This window comes from Sprattus sprattus (genome assembly GCF_963457725.1).
Source record: "Sprattus sprattus genome assembly, chromosome: 16".
Classification (NCBI taxonomy): Eukaryota; Metazoa; Chordata; class Actinopteri; order Clupeiformes; family Clupeidae; genus Sprattus; species Sprattus sprattus.
In genome coordinates this window covers 5,404,299-5,421,814 of record NC_137914.1, presented here as the reverse complement: position 1 = coordinate 5,421,814, position 17,516 = coordinate 5,404,299, and the positions used below count along the sequence as shown (strand labels likewise).

Below are 17,516 nucleotides of genomic sequence, written 5' to 3'. Positions count from 1 at the left end.
GGATTTCACAATCAAACATTTTGACTTTATTTTTCACTCCTTACACATTACAGAGTTGATCTTAAAATGAAATTATGAATGAAGGAATTTTGAAAATTGAACGTGCCTTTCTTTTTATTTGCACAGTATTACTCCTTCAATCTGTCTTTGTCAGGTTTTCTGTAAAGACAAAGAACTTTATCCATTTACCCATGGATACAGAGGCTGCTAGTGAGGTGGACTTAAAGGGAATAAGGGATATTACTAATCACCAACTGAAAGTCTTATTCTTCTTGCAGTTTGTAAAACAAAATATCTTGTAAATATCATGCTGTGATGTCAAGTAGTCATTAAAGTTCAATTTTAAAAGCTTGCCTGAAAAGGCTTGTATCGGGGTGTGTGTGAACACATTATTTCAAAGAACATTCCATCATGTGTGTGTCCCACAAGGAGAAGGTTTGATAGAGACCAATTAATCTGTGTATGATGACTATCTAATAAAAGTAAACCTCAAATTAGAAGGCTGAAAAGAGAAATAATTTATTTGCATTTTTCATGAGAAGTAAAAAGAATGGATGACATGGGTGGAAAACGTTTGGTCCGAAGGGCTTGTCTTGCTTGACGACAGTAGGCACGAACAAATCACGGGGCGAAGACTAATCCAGCAGTGTCGCAGAGTTGGTGTTTAAATGGCAAGCCCAAACACACTGACGATGCAGTACATTGACTTGTTCTCCCATCTTACAGTACAGCTTCCTAGAGAATGAAAATTAAGATGCATGAAAATATAGAACTGTGTGGACTGTGTGGAGGAAGAACAAGTGAGTTGAATAGCACCCATGTAAAACTGTGATATAGTACCACGTACAACAAACAGCCACAAAGTACACCCACATATTTTTCTGACATTTGTTTCAAATTTTGATCATTACTATTAATTAGAACCTTCCCTTAATAATATACTAGTGTATGTTAAATTCATACTGTGAAGCCAGTAGCCCCACACCATCATTTTATCAAATGTATGATAACGGATGTATGGTCATCGGTGTTGTACCGTCAGTGGTGTTGTCCCAGAAACATGAGCTGGCTGTCTGCAATCCTGCTCCATTCTTCTGCATAATGATGCACGTCACTGGCACAGGATTGGGAAGCACAATTGGAAGTTATTCAGTGGACACAGAGCTTAAAGGTGTTGGTATGCATCTTAAAACTAGGTGCAATATGAACATTTAAACCTACATATCGCTTAAAGAAATTGGAGGTGAGGTGAAAGACAGGCACTTTTTTATTTGAAAACTATACCACTCAGCATACCTATGTACTTGAAAGGCTTGCCAAGTTTGCTGAGTTGACTGAGGCACACCTCTACGACATTAGTGGTCCACTGGTTGACTCGACTGTGCTGGTATGTGTTTCCTCCAATTGCGGCTTCCACAGACTGAGAACAGAACACATTGCAACAGAACATTAGGCTTGCGGGTGGAGATGAATGATGAATAGGATGACTACGAAGGAAGTGTAACGTTAAAAAGAAAAGACACGTAATACTCAGAATACAGCATAGGACATACCTCTTTAATGATTGAGCTCACTTCATCCACAACAAAGGCGGTCTGACAAAACAAACAAACAACGTATCACATTTTGGTCACAGAGCACAAAATCAGTGACATTCACTCTAGGTTTGTATAATTCTAGCAACACTCAACAACTCTCTCGTGGCAGGAATAGTATTACGTAAACTTTGTCAATGTACAATAACATGAATTAGCTGACCAAGTTGGAAAAATAAATGTCAACGGGAAAGCCACCAAAAGTTGATTAAGTCATCGATTATAAGTTATCGATACGTTCCGCAGCCAGTTATGAGTTTCAATGTATCATTATGCCATTTCTTGGCAAGATCAGTTGAATCACAGCATTACATAATTTCGACTGACCACCACCCCTTTCCAAACTAAATGTTTTCCTCGATTTTGCTATTTGACACTGCTAGCTTGTTAGAGCTACCTCACGTTAAGTTACCTTTACCATTTTTTGGTCGCTATTTTCCACAATTATCTTGCCTATAACAGTCTTGTTTACCAAAGAGCTAGTATGACCAGACAACGATACTTAAGGTTAAATTAAGAATGGTTTTAAGGGAGGGTTGGAGTTAGCTGGCCAGCTAGCTAAGTATGATAGCGATAGCTAAATTGCTAACCAGACAATAGCCAACATCTATCATAATGATGTCCAGTAGGAATGCTTGACAAAATCATGTTAGCCAGCAATCTTACTTTAACAACAAACTCGTTGAGCGGACTTTTTGATTACGCAGTGGATGTGATTTACTGTGTTAAACTAAATTGCTTGCTACCTCTTCTCCTGTCTGAAACTCATCCATGTTGTTGACCCGTCCCCGTTGCTAACCAGCTGTTGTCTGCGGTTGCCTATGTTCCCGTTATCCACACAGACATCCCCGAAGTCGCGCACGCGCACTCTAGTGAGTTGACAGTTTCATGGCTCGGGAGCTGTCACACTTCGAACAGTGTTGCTCTGTGTTGCCAGTCTTTTCGGATTAACATTACAATGTGGCCCTTTGCCTGAGGCCAGGTGTTCAAGATTCAAGATTCATTTTCAATGAACAATTTCTTAAATAGCGTGTCCACTCCACTACCCTACTTCAAGTTAATCAACATTCACTTCGGAAATCCCATTGAGTGTTTATAGCATCATGAATGTGGATATAAGGCCTATACAACCTTCACATTCATGATGGTCACAGCTTATTTGCAGAGCAAACTGACAGGTTTATCTCCACTAAAGAATACAAATTCTTGCATAGTTGATGTGGTTGTAGTATATCATGAGTTGAGTCTATACAGTCTTCATGCAAGCTATATGTAGGTGCTGGCAGTGCCAGCCTTTCATAATAAAGGGAATTTTCCAATGTAAACTCAGTTTATCAACAGGTCACCTCTCAGCCTTTAGGTGCCTGTGACGGAAAATAAAACCTCCTTTGCTGTTTTGAGCTGTTATGTCCCTCCCTCTCTACTTGCTCTGTTCTGACTTCTGAGATGTTTTGAGTCACTTGTGTTTTTGAGCTTTGACTTGATATTTCACACCCGTGACGGAGGAATATTTTACCACTCGTTGGGATGCAGTAGGTCTACATAATTTGTTACTATTTCTTTTTAATCGTCATTGATTTTGTAAAGCAATCTGAAAAGTATATTAGGCTCTCACCTGGGGCTTTCTACCGTTACCTGAGTGCAGCATGTGATTCTTTTACTCTACAGATGATGTGGTGATACGCACACACACACACACAACATTTAAATACAATTTTAAAAACCCTGCATGAATCCAATTGAACTGTACTTTACCGGCTATGGTTACTTAGAATACTATAATGAAATGACTGTCGTCGTAACAAATGTTTGCTAGCCTTGTTTGTCATTAGTTTGAGAGGTTAATGTGAGCTATCTAAATGTTTGGAACAGTTAACCATCTACAGTTATCACATAGCCTAATATTATGACGTGTAGGCTAATTATGATAAATTCTGTATTTAATCTGGTTAAGTTTATGCCATTGATGACCTTGAAAAAAACATACTTGTTGAGGTTGTGGGCTGTGCTGTCACAAGTCCAGGAGAGACAAGAGAGGGTGATTGCCTGTGCAACCCACAGCCTCCATCCGGCTAAGTGGAACGATCACAACTACAGCTCATTTCCAGCTGGAACTCCGCGGGTTCAAGTTGGCAATCACAGAGAAGCTCCAGCTCCTCTCTCTCTGCTCTTGGGCGAATCTGCCCAGTGGAGTGATCTGTTGAAACAGCTCAGAGAATGGGTTAGTGCCCCCCTGTGCCTGGACACCTTCTCCTTATCATCTGAAGCGCCAGGGCCAGGTCTGGTTCTTGGGCCAGGATGAGGGGTTGGTCATCTCTCTGGGGGGATTTGTTTTGAGCGACTAGGCAGCGGCGGCATCTGCTGGCTCATCTGGCTTTGGGGAGGCTCTAGGCCAACAGTCCCTCCCAAGGAGTGCTGGCACGGGAAGCTCTGGTAGCAACCCAACCATTAAGGACCAGGATCTGGAGGTATCTTGGATGCAAATCTGGGTAACTGACACTGATATGAACATCACGTTGGGACGAACCAGGGACAAGGAGGACTTTGGCCAGCTGGCCCTGGACATGTACAAGGCAGGTGTGGGCTGAGGTACCCCTGATGAGGTGCTATAAGGTCTCTGCCACCATGATGCTTTAGTGCGTGGCGTAGGTGGCTATTGCTCGTCCAGTGGCATCAGCCCTCTCAGACAAGCTCTGATAGATAAATAGATGGATACTTTATTAATCCAGAGGGAAAATAAGGCAAACCAAATACAATTTCACCGTTGCTCATTTAAATCAATGGAACTTTTTGCAACATTCTGAGGAGCTGGCAGGCCAGATTAAATGGCTTGTCGGGCCTTGAGTTTGACACATGTGCTTTAGGGCGTGGCGTAGGTGGCTATTGCTCGTCCAGTGGCATCAGCCCTCTCAGCAGGGGTGTCTGCATCAGACTGGCTGACCATGCGGTGGTCCAGCCTATAGGGAGGGCACAGAATAAGCGGCCTATGGCAACTCTCTGTGTGACCTGCTGAGCTATGATGCTGACCCACTCTGGCCAAGGGTTGCGGATTTATCAGATGCCTGAAAGTAGAATACCGGAAGTGACGTAGTGTTTCTAAGTGCCAGAATCAACTTTTTCTTAAGATTTTTTGGGGTTAGGGTTAGGGTTAGAGTATAAGGCTAAAAACTAGGTCTCGGTACCCCTACCAATGCCTGAAAGTACGTTACAGTTCCTGAACCCCCTGTGTATGACGTCATATGATGCCGATATTCTACTTTTAAGCATCTGATAAATCCGCAGCCCTGGCCAAGGCGAACACTCCAGGGTGTAGGGGTTGCATGCTGCATCATGGGTGGTTTGGGATCCCCCACCGCCGTTTTTCCTGTTTCTTTTGCAATTTGTGTACATTTACCATGCTGAAGTTATGGCGATATGTTCTTATTCAGTTCAATTCAAATCTTGCCATTTTGCATTGAGGACATCTGACTCTTAACGTCCATAATTATTACATATATATCATGTATAGCTGAACGACATCTATCTATCTGTCCATGCTATATATATACACAGACACACACACACATACAGTATTCACTTTATATATATATAAATATATGTAGATTATAAACTTGCTTTGGAACGTTGGGATTTTTGCCTAATACCTTTCACAAAGGAGGACGTTTCTATGATGGCATATTCAGAAATAATGGGGATTTTGATTGATGTCTCCAATTATTCCCAAGATAGCTATGAAGCTGTGACTTGAGCTCTATGTCATGACAAATGTCAGACGGTGTTGTTTATTAGTGAGAGGAAGAGAGAGCAAGAGAGAGAAAGAGAGCGAGAGAGCTTAGCATCACAACCCTAGCTGTACATCATTTTAAATTCCAACCAGATTTGCATAGTGGCAGCCTGAGCTCAGAGCATGCAGCATGGCGGAAGGAAGGGAGAGCTCTCTCGGTACACTCCAGTGAGCAGAAGGCGGTGGTGCCAGACAGACTGCTCAACCAGAAGAGGTGATTTTCCACCACATCTCCCAGACCAGCTGACTGGAAAGCCTCCTTTTTTTCCACGGTGTATGCCTAAATATGACTTTTGCAACACTTTTGCCATGGCCTCTTGCCAAACCGGTAAATGACAAGGCAATGGACTGTGGGCTGGGAGTGATTTCGAAACTTTGCGGCCTGTTCTGTATTACATACCATTGGTAATGATATATATTTCATATTGTATAGCTAAAATGTCATTCATTCGAATGAAATTACGTTAACTGCGTGTTATATCTACACTAGTGTATACCGGCATGAAATGAAAATATTTATATTTAAATGCATATTTATTTGAACAAGAATTAGATTTTGGGAACTACAGGCTGTTGTTTTGCTCTTGGTTTTAATGGTATTATCAACAGAGTGGGAGAAGGAAAAACTAAATGTTTTTTTTTTTCATCTGAAAATATAAAGAGGGGGAAAAAAAACCCTCTGTTCTCATTCTCACATTTGCTGCAAATTTCTCATCTAAGGGAGCCCATTTCCTTGCCCATACGCTCCGCCGGGTCTTTGTTGTTATGTTTTGAAGTTAATTAACCTAATGTATCATTTCTTATCAAAGAGTGTTTCATGCTCATAATGTTTCCTTTGCGCAACGTGATTGCTACTGTGTATATGTGTTCTATTCAGTGAGTCTGATGATACGTAATTGGGAGGTAATTCTCCCATTTGCTTCCTCCACTGAAATATTAAAGTCAGTAACAGCAACCACAGCTTCCTCTTCTTTTCCAGCATCTTATGAACATATCTACAAAACACGTTTTATTCTGACCAGGTCATGTTCAAGCTAAGTAACTGATTTTAACCATGAGTGTGTTTGTCTCCTGTTTAAATAAGCAGGTTTCATAGGCTACCCCACTAGCTAAAAACAGTGTAATTGCCTCTTGGCTACCATTAATTAAATGTGTTCACAGACAGCACGCAGTTACATAGAACTGCAGCCAAGGAAGTAAACACCTCTTGTCACTATTCTTTTATAGAGATAAATGCTAATTCTAAGTCCTCCACAGTTTAAGTGTTTAAAGATTAAAACAAAGGGCTGTTTCTCTGGTTCAAACTCCTTAGATAACCTCAAGGCCTTGTGGGTGTTCTTGTTATGGTCTGACGCCGTGTACTCCTGGAGAAGGGGCTTAGGCCTTCCTACAGATGGAGCTTTCAGACCTCCGCCACCTTTCAGATTTCGGTGGAAAATCTCATGAAATTCATATGCACCCACCATGAGCGAGAGAGCACTTAACACACCACTTCTAAACCACCTCTTTGACACCTTTTGAGCTAACAACGCCTCAGAAGTCAACAGCAAACAAGAAGATCAAAGCAACAGCGGCGTCAACAACAGCAGCGGTTGCGTAAGATCTACACATGCCTAATTAATGGGCTGGCACGTAACAGGCACATTTCTGAAATGCAAATGTTGTCTTGGCCTTAATGGCTGACTATTTTTCCTCTATAAACAGAGGATAAAAGCAGCAAAAAGTCTTTACAGTGTAGTTCATATCTGCGCACTCTCTGTGTGTGTGGGTGTGTGTGTGTGTGCAGTAGAAACAGATTTTAGCATAGGAAGATTCTCTGGGGCTGTGGCCTTTCTACTTTACTTGAAGACCATAAATCATCCACTGCACCGTACCATTCATTCTGTGTCAAACTAAAATGTGTTAATTTAGTAATTTATGCTCGATTTACCAGGTTAATCATCCAAAGTGTCACATAACTGTGAGAAGGATTTAAATAATAGGTAATGTAATCCACCAGGGGGCAGTGTTGCATCACTTACAGAATGGGTGTTAAATTGTAGGCCACTCAGTTAGAGCTCTGCCTTTTTTATGATTGCACACTGCAGACTGAAGCAAATATTTTCTGCACAGCCACTCACAGACTCGACACATATTGCATTAGTGATATACCCTCCCTCACATCTGAATGATATGCACACACACATACTCACATTATTGTTTATTTTTCTCTCTGTCTCTTTTACACACAACCACATAAAATTAAATCATGCACACACAGAGTGATAGAAAAGATAACTAGGTAGAGAGAGAAAGCGAGAGAACGAGAACGAGATAAAGAATGTCAGAGAGAGAAAGAGAGAGAGAGAGAGTGAGAGTGAGAGAGAGAGAGAAAGAGAGAGAGAGGCACACACACGTACGCACTAATTCAATAAGGCCACCCTACCACTCACACCAAACTGAGAGGGCTCCAGCTGTGTCTCTCCTGATAGCGCCAGCCGCAGACACGCATAATGGAGATTTAATTAAATACAAAAAAAAAACAAAGCCGTTACAGTTTGTTGCGCTCAGCATGCTGCTCCTGTCGCGCTCAAAAGATTTCACGCCACGGAGGGACAACTATCCTCGGCCCTCCGTGCGTCGCCGGTGACTGTGTTCTTCTCAAAAGGCTGCAGTGTTTCAGACAGGGATGACTCCTCGGCGCTTTGGGTTTCAACTCAAGCAAGTTTGTGATCATTTGCGAGGCGTGTGATGTGATGAGTGCGCTGAGGGCTTCATCACAGCTGGCAGTGTTCAGTGTTCAGTGTTCTCGTAGAGAGATCTGTGGAAGAGCAGAGCTGTTCAAGTGTGCAGTGGTGTGTGGAAGATCAATATTTGGAAATGACGAGGAGAGTGTGACTTTGAAATAATCCATTTGTCCTGTCTCTGTGTCTGTTTTGTTTTTTCTCTCTCACATGCTTTCCCCTTTCTCTCTTCTCCCATTCTCCATCTCTCTCTCCCTTTCTCTCTTCACCCATTCTCAATCTCTCTCTCCCTTTCTCTCTTCACCCATACTCAATCTCTCTCTCCCTTTCTCTCTTCTCCCATTCTCCATCTCTCTCTCCTTTTCTCTGTAATCCCATTCTCCTTCTCTCTTTCCCTTTCTCCCATACTCAATCTTTCTCTCCCTTTCTATCTTCTCCCATTCTCAATCTCTCTCTCGCTTTCTCTCTTCTCCCATACTCAATCTCTCTCTCCCTTTCTCTCTTCTCCCATACACAATCTCTCTCTCCCTTTCTCTCTTCACCCATTCTCAATCTCTCTCTCCCTTTCTATCTTCTCCCATTCTCAATCTCTCTCTCCCTTTCTCTCTTCACCCATTCTCAATCTCTCTCTCCCTTTCTCTCTTCACCCATTCTCAATCTCTCTCTCCCTTTCTATCTTCACCCATTCTCAATCTCTCTCTCCCTTTCTCTCTTCACCCATTCTCAATCTCTCTCTCCCTTTCTATCTTCTCCCATTCTCAATCTCTCTCTCGCTTTCTCTCTTCTCCCATACTCAATCTCTCTCTCCATTTCTCTCTTCTCCTATTCTCAATCTCTCTCTCCCTTTCTCTCTTCTCCCATACACAATCTCTCTCTCCCTTTCTCTCTAATCCCATTCTCCATCTCTCTTTCCCTTTCTCTGTAATCCCATTCTCCTTCTCTCTTTCCCTTTCTCCCATACTCAATCTTTCTCTCCCTTTCTATCTTCTCCCATTCTCAATCTCTTTCTCGTTTTCTCTCTTCTCCCATTCTCAATCTCTCTCTCCCTTTCTCTCTTCACCCATTCTCAATCTCTCTATCACTTGATCTCTTCTCCCATACACAATCTCTATCCCTTTCTCTCTTCTCCTATTCTAAATCTCTCTATCACTTGCTCTCTTCTCCAGTTGTCAATCTCTTTCTCCCTTTTTTCTCCCATTTCTCCATCTCTCTCTCTCTCTTTCTTTTTCTCTTGTTCAATATCTCTCCCCTTCTCTCTTGTTTTCCCTCTTTTCCCTCCTCTCTTCCTCCTCCCACCTGCCCCCCCCCCCCCCCCCCCCCATCCAACACACACACAACCTGTGTCCCCCCTCCCTCCCTGCCCGTCGTCTTCTCCAGGTGAGATCGGATACTTGTCTTTCTGCGCCGTTGCTGAATAAATTATGGCCGCTCGGTAGGAAGCTTCGCATAATGACTGAGCGTCCCTCATGGCTTTTTAGAGAGTCCCTCAACAGCGGCGCGTCGATACCGAGTGGGAGCCGGTCCAGGCCTCATTGATTACCTGCCTTTGACCATAAGACGGAGCGAAAGAGAGTCGCAGTACAGCTGTGAGACAAAGGGGGAGAGAAAGGAGGCAGAGGATGTCGTCGGCGGCAGACTATCACTCGGGTTTTTTTTCTTTTTCTCTCTCTCTTTATTTTCTCGGAGCTCATTGAGATGCAAAAGCGCCGAGCTGGGCTGAATTAAGGGAGAACCTTGAGAGAGAGCGGACATAAAGATATCAAACCTTGACAAAGTCTTTTTGTCCCCGTCCATCCCCAGAGTGAAGAAACACACACACACACACACACACACACACTCACACACACACACACACACACACACACACAGCACACGCACACACACACACACACACACACACACACACATACACACACACACACACACACAATCACATACCCACCCACACACACACACACACACACACACACACACACGCACACACGCACACACACACACACACACACACACACACACACACACACACACACACACACAATCACATACCCACCCACACACACACACACACACGCACACACACACACACACACACACACACACACACAGTGCAAAGTCTTTTTGTCCCCGTCGCTCCCCAGAGTGGTGGAGAAATGTAAATGACCATCTCTCCGCGCGCTGACAGACTGGAGAGGTCAGCACAGAGCGCAATCAGATGATCGTCTCCTAGCGCCCAAATCTTACAGGTGCCATTGTTAAATATTCAGAGCCTTTAAACAACCCATTCTTTGTTTGAACGGGATTGTAGGACAGTGGCAGTGTGTGCCAAGTATTTTTATTAATCGGTTTAACTCTTCAGAAGCAAGCTATTTTATTCCATTGACTGAATCATCTGTACGCAGTGGTGTAGTGGTCCCTGGAGAAGTGGGTATACTCTTATTTTATTTTGAAGCAGCCCATACAGCACAGGATAAACGCCCTGTTCGGAGAAGTGGGTGTACGCAATGCTGACAGAAAAATAAGTGGCTATACTCCGTGTACCTGCGTATACCCTGGACTACGCCACTGTCTGTACGAATAGAAAAATGATGGATTCCTCTGTACTGGTTTTCCTCCATTCTAACTGCACACTTACTATAACAGTGGTGTGTTTCAGAGTGGTTTCATGAAGAGCCTGGTAATTGCCTCTGGCTTGAGAGGGTGTGTGTTGTCTGAGTCAGGTGGAGTGTAAATCAGCTCAAGGACTTGGACAGCAGGGGGCGGAGGAGCCAGAGCAGGGGCAGTTGGAGACGATAAATGTCACAGAAGATGGCGATGTGAATTAGTGGGTACTGAACTGACATCAATTACGTCTTCTCAGCATTCAAACAACATCCAGTAAACCTGCTAAGCCTAATCAATCACAATCGTAGGCTAATAAGATACCTTATTATTAATTCAATAGAGATCATTATTGTGTGTGTGCTTGGAGTGTTTGGAGAGTGTGTGTGTGTGTGTGTTTGTGGTTGTGTGTGTGTGTGTGTGTGTGTGGTTGTGTGTGTGTGTATATATGTTACCATCATCATCATCATCATCATAAATATCATCTTCATCATCAATCACAATCGTAGGCTAATAAGATACCTTATTTTTAATTCAATAGAGATCATTATTGTGTGTGCTTTGAGTGTTTGGAGTGTGTGTGTGTGTGTGTATGTATATATCATCCTCATCATAAATATCATCTTCATCATCCTCCTCCTCGCTTTCTCCTCTGGAGAATCCTAAGTAACACACGGTAAATAATTCAGCTGTTCTATAAGTAGCAGCCGCGGTGTGCTCCACCCGTCCTTGTTTAGCGGTGGCTCTGCCGTGAGCGAATGAGTGTGTGTGTGTGTGTGCGTGCGTGCGTGCGTGTGTGTGTGTGTGTGTGTGTGTGTGTGTGTGTGTGTGTGTGTGTGTGTGTGTGTGTGTGCTCCACCAGTCCTTGTTTAGTGGTGGCTCTGCCGCGAGCATGCAGCCGGCCCCGGGGGGACGTCAGGGTACCGGCCGCTTGCAACGGGGGCCACCCTACATCAGTACCGCTCACAAGGCGGTCATGTTTAAGTCATGACTACATGCAACTGACTAACAGCCTCAGGCAATTACTTTACCTACCCCACTGAGAGAATGAGTGAGCGAGTGAGGGAGTCAGAGACAGAGAGAAGAAGTGAGAGAAGGAAGGGGCGAGAGAGAGAGAGAGAGGAGAGAAACCCACACAGGTTGGGTTGGTAAATAATGCAGTTTCTTTCCTGGGTCGTTACATTTATCATTCACAGGGGGAATAGCTATGCAGCACAAATGCTACCGTCTCACCTGTGGACGCTGGATTAAGCCTGAGACCACATTCATCATTATATCCCCCCTGAGTGGAGAAACACACACACACACACACACACTCACACAGCCACCGCTGCTTGGCACTGCATGATTACCCCTCTGGAGGCTGGGTCTCCTCCCTATGCCCAACTCCCTTATTTTCAGTTAACACATTATTTTTTAAAGATTTGTTTTTATGCCTTTAATTGATAGTTAAGTGAATAGTGGGACAGGAAATGAGAGGGCGAAGAAGTGGGGAGTGGACTGGAGAAATGACATCGGGCCGGATTCGAGCCCGTGTCCTCCACGGGCGTTAAGCCTGAATGTGGTCGGGGCTACTGTGTGAGCTACAGCGCCACCCAAGTTAACACATTATTGAATATTATTACGATTAGCTCCGGTTAATATTGTGTTAACAGGTTAATTATATCAACATTAGCCTCAGCATAACATAATATGAAATATTATTAAAGGGCTATATGAAAAATATCATTATGTATATAGATGTAATACACTCTTTAATTCAGAGTTGAATGGTATGGTGTAATGGAAGAAAACGCAAGTTGTATGCGGTGTGTTTTTGCAGCTCTAATTGGAAATGGAAATGGAGTTGAGAAGGAGCTAATTAGAGTGTGTGAGAGAGCGAGAGAGAGAGAGAGAGTCAGTGAGAGAGAGAGAGAGAGTGAGAGAGAGAGCGAGAGAGAGAGAGAGAGTCAGTGAGAGAAAGAGAGAGACAGTGAGAGAGAGAGAGAGCGAGCGAGAGAGAGTGAGAGAGAGACAGTGAGAGAGCGAGAGAGAGAGAGAGAGAGAGAGACAGTGAGAGAGAGAGAGAGAGAGAGTCAGTGAGAGAGCGAGAGAGAGAGAGAGAGAGAGACAGTGAGAGAGAGAGAGAGAGAGAGAGAGTCAGTGAGGGAGGGAGAGAGAGAGAGACAGTGAGAGAGAGAGACAGTGAGAGAGAGAGACAGTGAACTGTGTGCACTCACTAAATGAAATGAGTGAGACCATGGGAAACGCCCCCCCCCGTGGGGTGTGATATGATGGAATAGTCTGATTTGATGAATGTGGATGCCAGTGTGTTATGGCGTTTTGTAGTGACAAATGAATAATAATTGATAGTTTGCTGTTAGAGGCCTTCTGATGTGCATGCGTGCTTCACACTGTTGTCATGGTGAAGGTGGATCGCCTCAGGTGCCTCATGGAGAAGGCGGGAAAAGTGCCTCATGATGAGGCTCAATGTTAGCCCCGCCAGCCAAACAGGGAGAGGGGGGAAATGCATTGCGATGAAAGAGCGTTAGGGAATTTGTCACTTGGTTTCCTCAGTGCTTTCGGTGATGATCCGTTGACCCTAACTGGAATTCAAACTCATCCATAGAGACATTGAGTCTTATTAGTCACTGTTCTAAAATGATTTGAACTGACCTAGGATTAGCTAATGAACACAACACAAGAAGCCAATAGAAAAGCTGAGGGGCTACACTCCCATTCGTACTTAGTGCAATAAAATCACATTTAACACAGAATGCCAGTGAATGTTGGTGTTGTGTTGTCCAGCCCATTGGTACTGTGTGTATGAAAAGGCCAGTCAGGAGATTTTCATCAGTTGGAGGTCTGAGGGGAAGCCATCTTGTGGTCTTTTTTCCAACACCATTCTGTCTTCAGGGGAGGAGATTAGTGAGGGGATATAGAAGTGGCGGGGTGTGTGTGTGTGTGTGTGTGTGGCGGGGGGTGGGGGGTAGTGGTAACCGTCATGGTTGATCCAGGAATGTATGGAGCGTTTGCTGTATGAGGAGCAAACTAACAGTTTTTCAATTGAAAACAAAGCTGCTAAAACATGATTTATGGTCCCGGTCATGTCAGGCAAAGCACAGTGTTAATTAGTACACAGACACAGGTGTAGATCAAAATACATCATTCTCCCTCAAACAATGGCAGAGGTGGCAGCCATAGATTTAATCTATGTTGCTATATTGAGCTGCTACAACTAACAGTTTGTCTCTCAGCCGTGTGATTCAAAGCACATCTCACATGCAGACAATCAAGCACCGTTCAATTAGGCACCGCAGGGTGGAAGAGGATCCTGGAGGCATCGATTACCTGCCACTGCCTCCCCTCAGGCCGAGCGAGGGGCACGCCACTCAACCGTGACAAGGCACCTGACTCGTAACATCCACCAATCCCGTCTTGTTTTGACTTCTGATGGGGTTATGCTGATAGACTGCTCCGTAAGCTTGTTTGACTGATGGACGTAGATGTACACAGCAGGCTCCCTTTTTCAGTTTTTTTTTGGACAATGCCAGGGTGCTCTTCTTCAAGTACCTTCGGCTGCAGTGGAGTTGCACGTCAGCAGGGGGCGCCCCCCCCCCCCCCGCCCCCCAGTCTCTACCTCTGAACTCAGCTGCTTGTGGTTGAGCAATACAAACAACCCAAAGGTCATGGGTTCAATTCCCAAGGGTGCACACATCCTTAGGAGCTGTATAATTTCCCTTTTTAATGTATCTCGCTTTGGTGAAAGTCTCTGTACAGTGAATACATATAAACGCCTCACCCTGCCGCCTTGGACTAATTGTCTGTCTGTATTGAATGTAAATGTTCATTTAGACCATGTTGTTATTCATCTCATGCCTTTGAATGTCTGTACTATCTGTTCTATAACCCCGGGGGTGGGGGTTCTTCTGCCCCCCCCCCATCCCTGCTCTGGCCATATACGGTTGCAAAGGCGGGCAGGGAGTTTCACCAACCTCAGAAGCATAGCGCTATACTGCTGCACACTGGCATATTTTTGATGAACGTGGTCCTGACTGAATTATAATCCCTGTCCTTTTTCTGTTATGACAACCTTTTCTCTGTCTTTTCTTGGAAATGAAAGGGTTAATTTCTTTCACTCCTGAGACCTTTCCAATGCAGAATCGGTTTAACTTTCTCCCGCAGAATACAAAAGCTGAGGCTATGGAAAGAAATGCTAGCTCTGTTTGTCTCTTCATGAAGGATGAGGAGACAGGATGCCTGTGCATCTGAAGACAATTCCACGAGCAGAGGAGAAGCTTTCTTTTTAAACTCTTTTCAACTGAAATGCAAAAATGTGTATTTCCCTCCTGGCTGTTCTCCCAACACAATCCTAAAGCCACCATGATGCTTTTCCATATGCGATTCTGCAGTTGAATAGTACACGGTTGTCTGCATGGCTGCGTGGGAATCTTTTGTAGTGCATAATCGTTTCTTCAAGCTGCAACTGAATGAAATAAGGTGAATGAAAAGCTGAAATACCAGTCAGATCTCGAGGTGCCCTTGGTGCCTGCAGCGATCGCAATGGCGTGGGTGTAATCAATTGTATTGATCACATTGGATAGATTTTCAATTGAAAAACCAAACTGCAAAAACATGATTTATGGTCCCAGTCATGTCAGGCAAAGCACAGTGTTAATTAGTACACAGACAGGTGTAGATCAAAATACATCATTCTCCCTCGAACAATGGCAGAGGTGGCAGCCATAGATTCAATCTATATTGCTATATTGAGCTGCTACATCGAGCTGCGCTATGGCTTAGCACCTTAGCAGTGGGTCATAGAGAAAATGTATGGACCCAAGTGAACTGCATCCATGCTGATGTCTCTACACTGTTATTGCCTGGGGAGACTTACCACTCTGCTGTGTGTGTGTGTGGGGAGACTGGCCGCTCTGCTGTGTGTGTGGACGGGCTGGGGAGACTGACCGCTCTGCTGAGTGTGTGTGTGGGAAGACTGGCAACTCTGGTGTGTGTGTGTGTGGGGAGACTGGCCACTCTGCTGTGTGTGTGTGGGGAGACTGGCCACTCTGCTGTGTGTGTGTGTGTGGGGAGACTGGCCACTCTGGTGTGTGTGTGTGTGGGGAGACTGGCCGCTCTGCTGTGTGTGTGGACGGGCTGGGGAGACTGACCGCTCTGCTGAGTGTGTGTGTGGGGAGACTGGCAACTCTGGTGTGTGTGTGTGTGTGGGGAGACTGGCCACTCTGCTGTGTGTGTGTGTGGGGAGACTGACCGCTCTGCTGTGTGTGTGTGTGTGGGGAGACTGGCCACTCTGCTGTGTGTGTGGGGAGACTGGCCACTCTGCTGTGTGTGTGTGTGTGGGGAGACTGGCCACTCTGCTGTGTGTGTGTGTGTGTGGGGAGACTGACCACACTGGGGTGTGTGTGTGTGTGTGTGGGGAGATAGACCACACTGCTGTGTGTGTGGACATGCTGGTTGTTTTGTTAAGTTTGTATTTTCCTCCACACCTTAGAATAGGTCTTGATCAAACGCAATAAAACACAGACATGCAAACAAATAGAACGTGGAAACTCCACAACAGTGGCCCTGAGTTTACCTTAAATGATCAAACGAACCTGTCTGTAAAAACAAGACCCAGTGTAATGACTATGGGTCTTGAGACCTGCGTGGTATTTCAGTACAAGAAGATGAGGGAAACACTTAGGCTACCCAAATGCTGCGTTGGTCAAAAAGAAAACTGCATCTCCAGGAAGTGGACAGCCTGGCCGATAAAGGACCAGATTTGAGCTTGGGGGTGTGTTCCGTTTAGGTGGCTCCAGCTTCAAACACGAGGTGCCTGGGTGGCTTATGCAAGATGTTTTTTTTTAAGACGTTTTCCTTCTGTTCATTTTTCTCTGTTTGGTTTCTCCACGGTACAGTCTGTCTATGATGCGAGTGATGTGATATAAAGGAACAGTGAGTTCAGTACAATGATTCACCGGTTGTTCCTGGATCCACTGATAACGTTTCTCCTACTGTCATGGCAACAGCGAGAGCTAGGATCTTTGTGTGGTAAAACAGGGAAGACAAATGATGTCTCAGTTGTGATACTGGCTAATTAAGAGAAGACGACGTTTAGGAACTGTCAAAATTGCTCTTAGCAAGTCTAGCATCTCTTCATCATGTGTTGATAACATTCGACAACAGCAGGAAAAAAAAGGCAGACATCTGCAGTTCTAAACAGCTGTCGTATTTTCTTCCCTTCCTTTTACGCCGGGATGTCTCAGTTTTGTTTTTCTTGGCAAGGATCTTTCAGTAGCGTTCACCCCTCACCTACTAAGATGGCGTGACACCAACCTCAGGTCAACCACGTAAACAAACTCGCTCACCCGCTTTCCTTTTAAACCAATTCTATTTTCCAATCGCGTCATTGCGGTATCCACGTGCGTCATGTCCCTCCGTGTGGCAGGACCACCAGCGAGTCGGGGCTCGAAGGGCTCAAGGGGTCGAATTGGGACACAGAGAGTTTGAATGGCCTAGACTAGTCCTGATCCGAAGTGACCCTCCACGTGAGGAAGTCAGTCTAGGTTCTCCTGGAAAAGCTCAAACCACGCTAAACGGCTAATACGGAGTTTCCCCAGGTCACCGTTTAAGACCATTGTCGCTAACGGCTAGCGGCGCTTTGCAGAGGTGGGACCCTCCACGTGAGGAAGTCAGTCCAGGTTCTCCTGGAAAAGCTCAAACCACGCTAAACGGCTAATACGGAGTTTCCCCAGGTCACCGTTTAAGACCATTGTCGCTAACGGCTAGCGGCGCTTTGCAGAGGTGGGTTGATTCAAAGGCTCTATTATTATTATT

General features: G+C 44.7%; 1 protein-coding gene across 1 annotated transcript; it reads right to left on the bottom strand.

The window, feature by feature from the left end:
* Nucleotides 1-498: 498 nt before the first annotated feature.
* dynlt1b (dynein light chain Tctex-type 1b) lies at nucleotides 499-2,378 on the bottom strand. Its single transcript, XM_080853403.1, has 5 exons — nucleotides 2,342-2,378; nucleotides 1,554-1,595; nucleotides 1,297-1,420; nucleotides 1,037-1,114; nucleotides 499-735 (listed from the first exon to the last, which is right to left on the bottom strand). The coding sequence occupies exons 1-5, from the start codon at nucleotides 2,366-2,368 to the stop codon at nucleotides 665-667; spliced, it is 342 nt and encodes a 113-aa protein (XP_080709529.1). The 5' UTR covers nucleotides 2,369-2,378; the 3' UTR covers nucleotides 499-664.
* Between the last annotated feature and the right edge of the window lie 15,138 nt (nucleotides 2,379-17,516).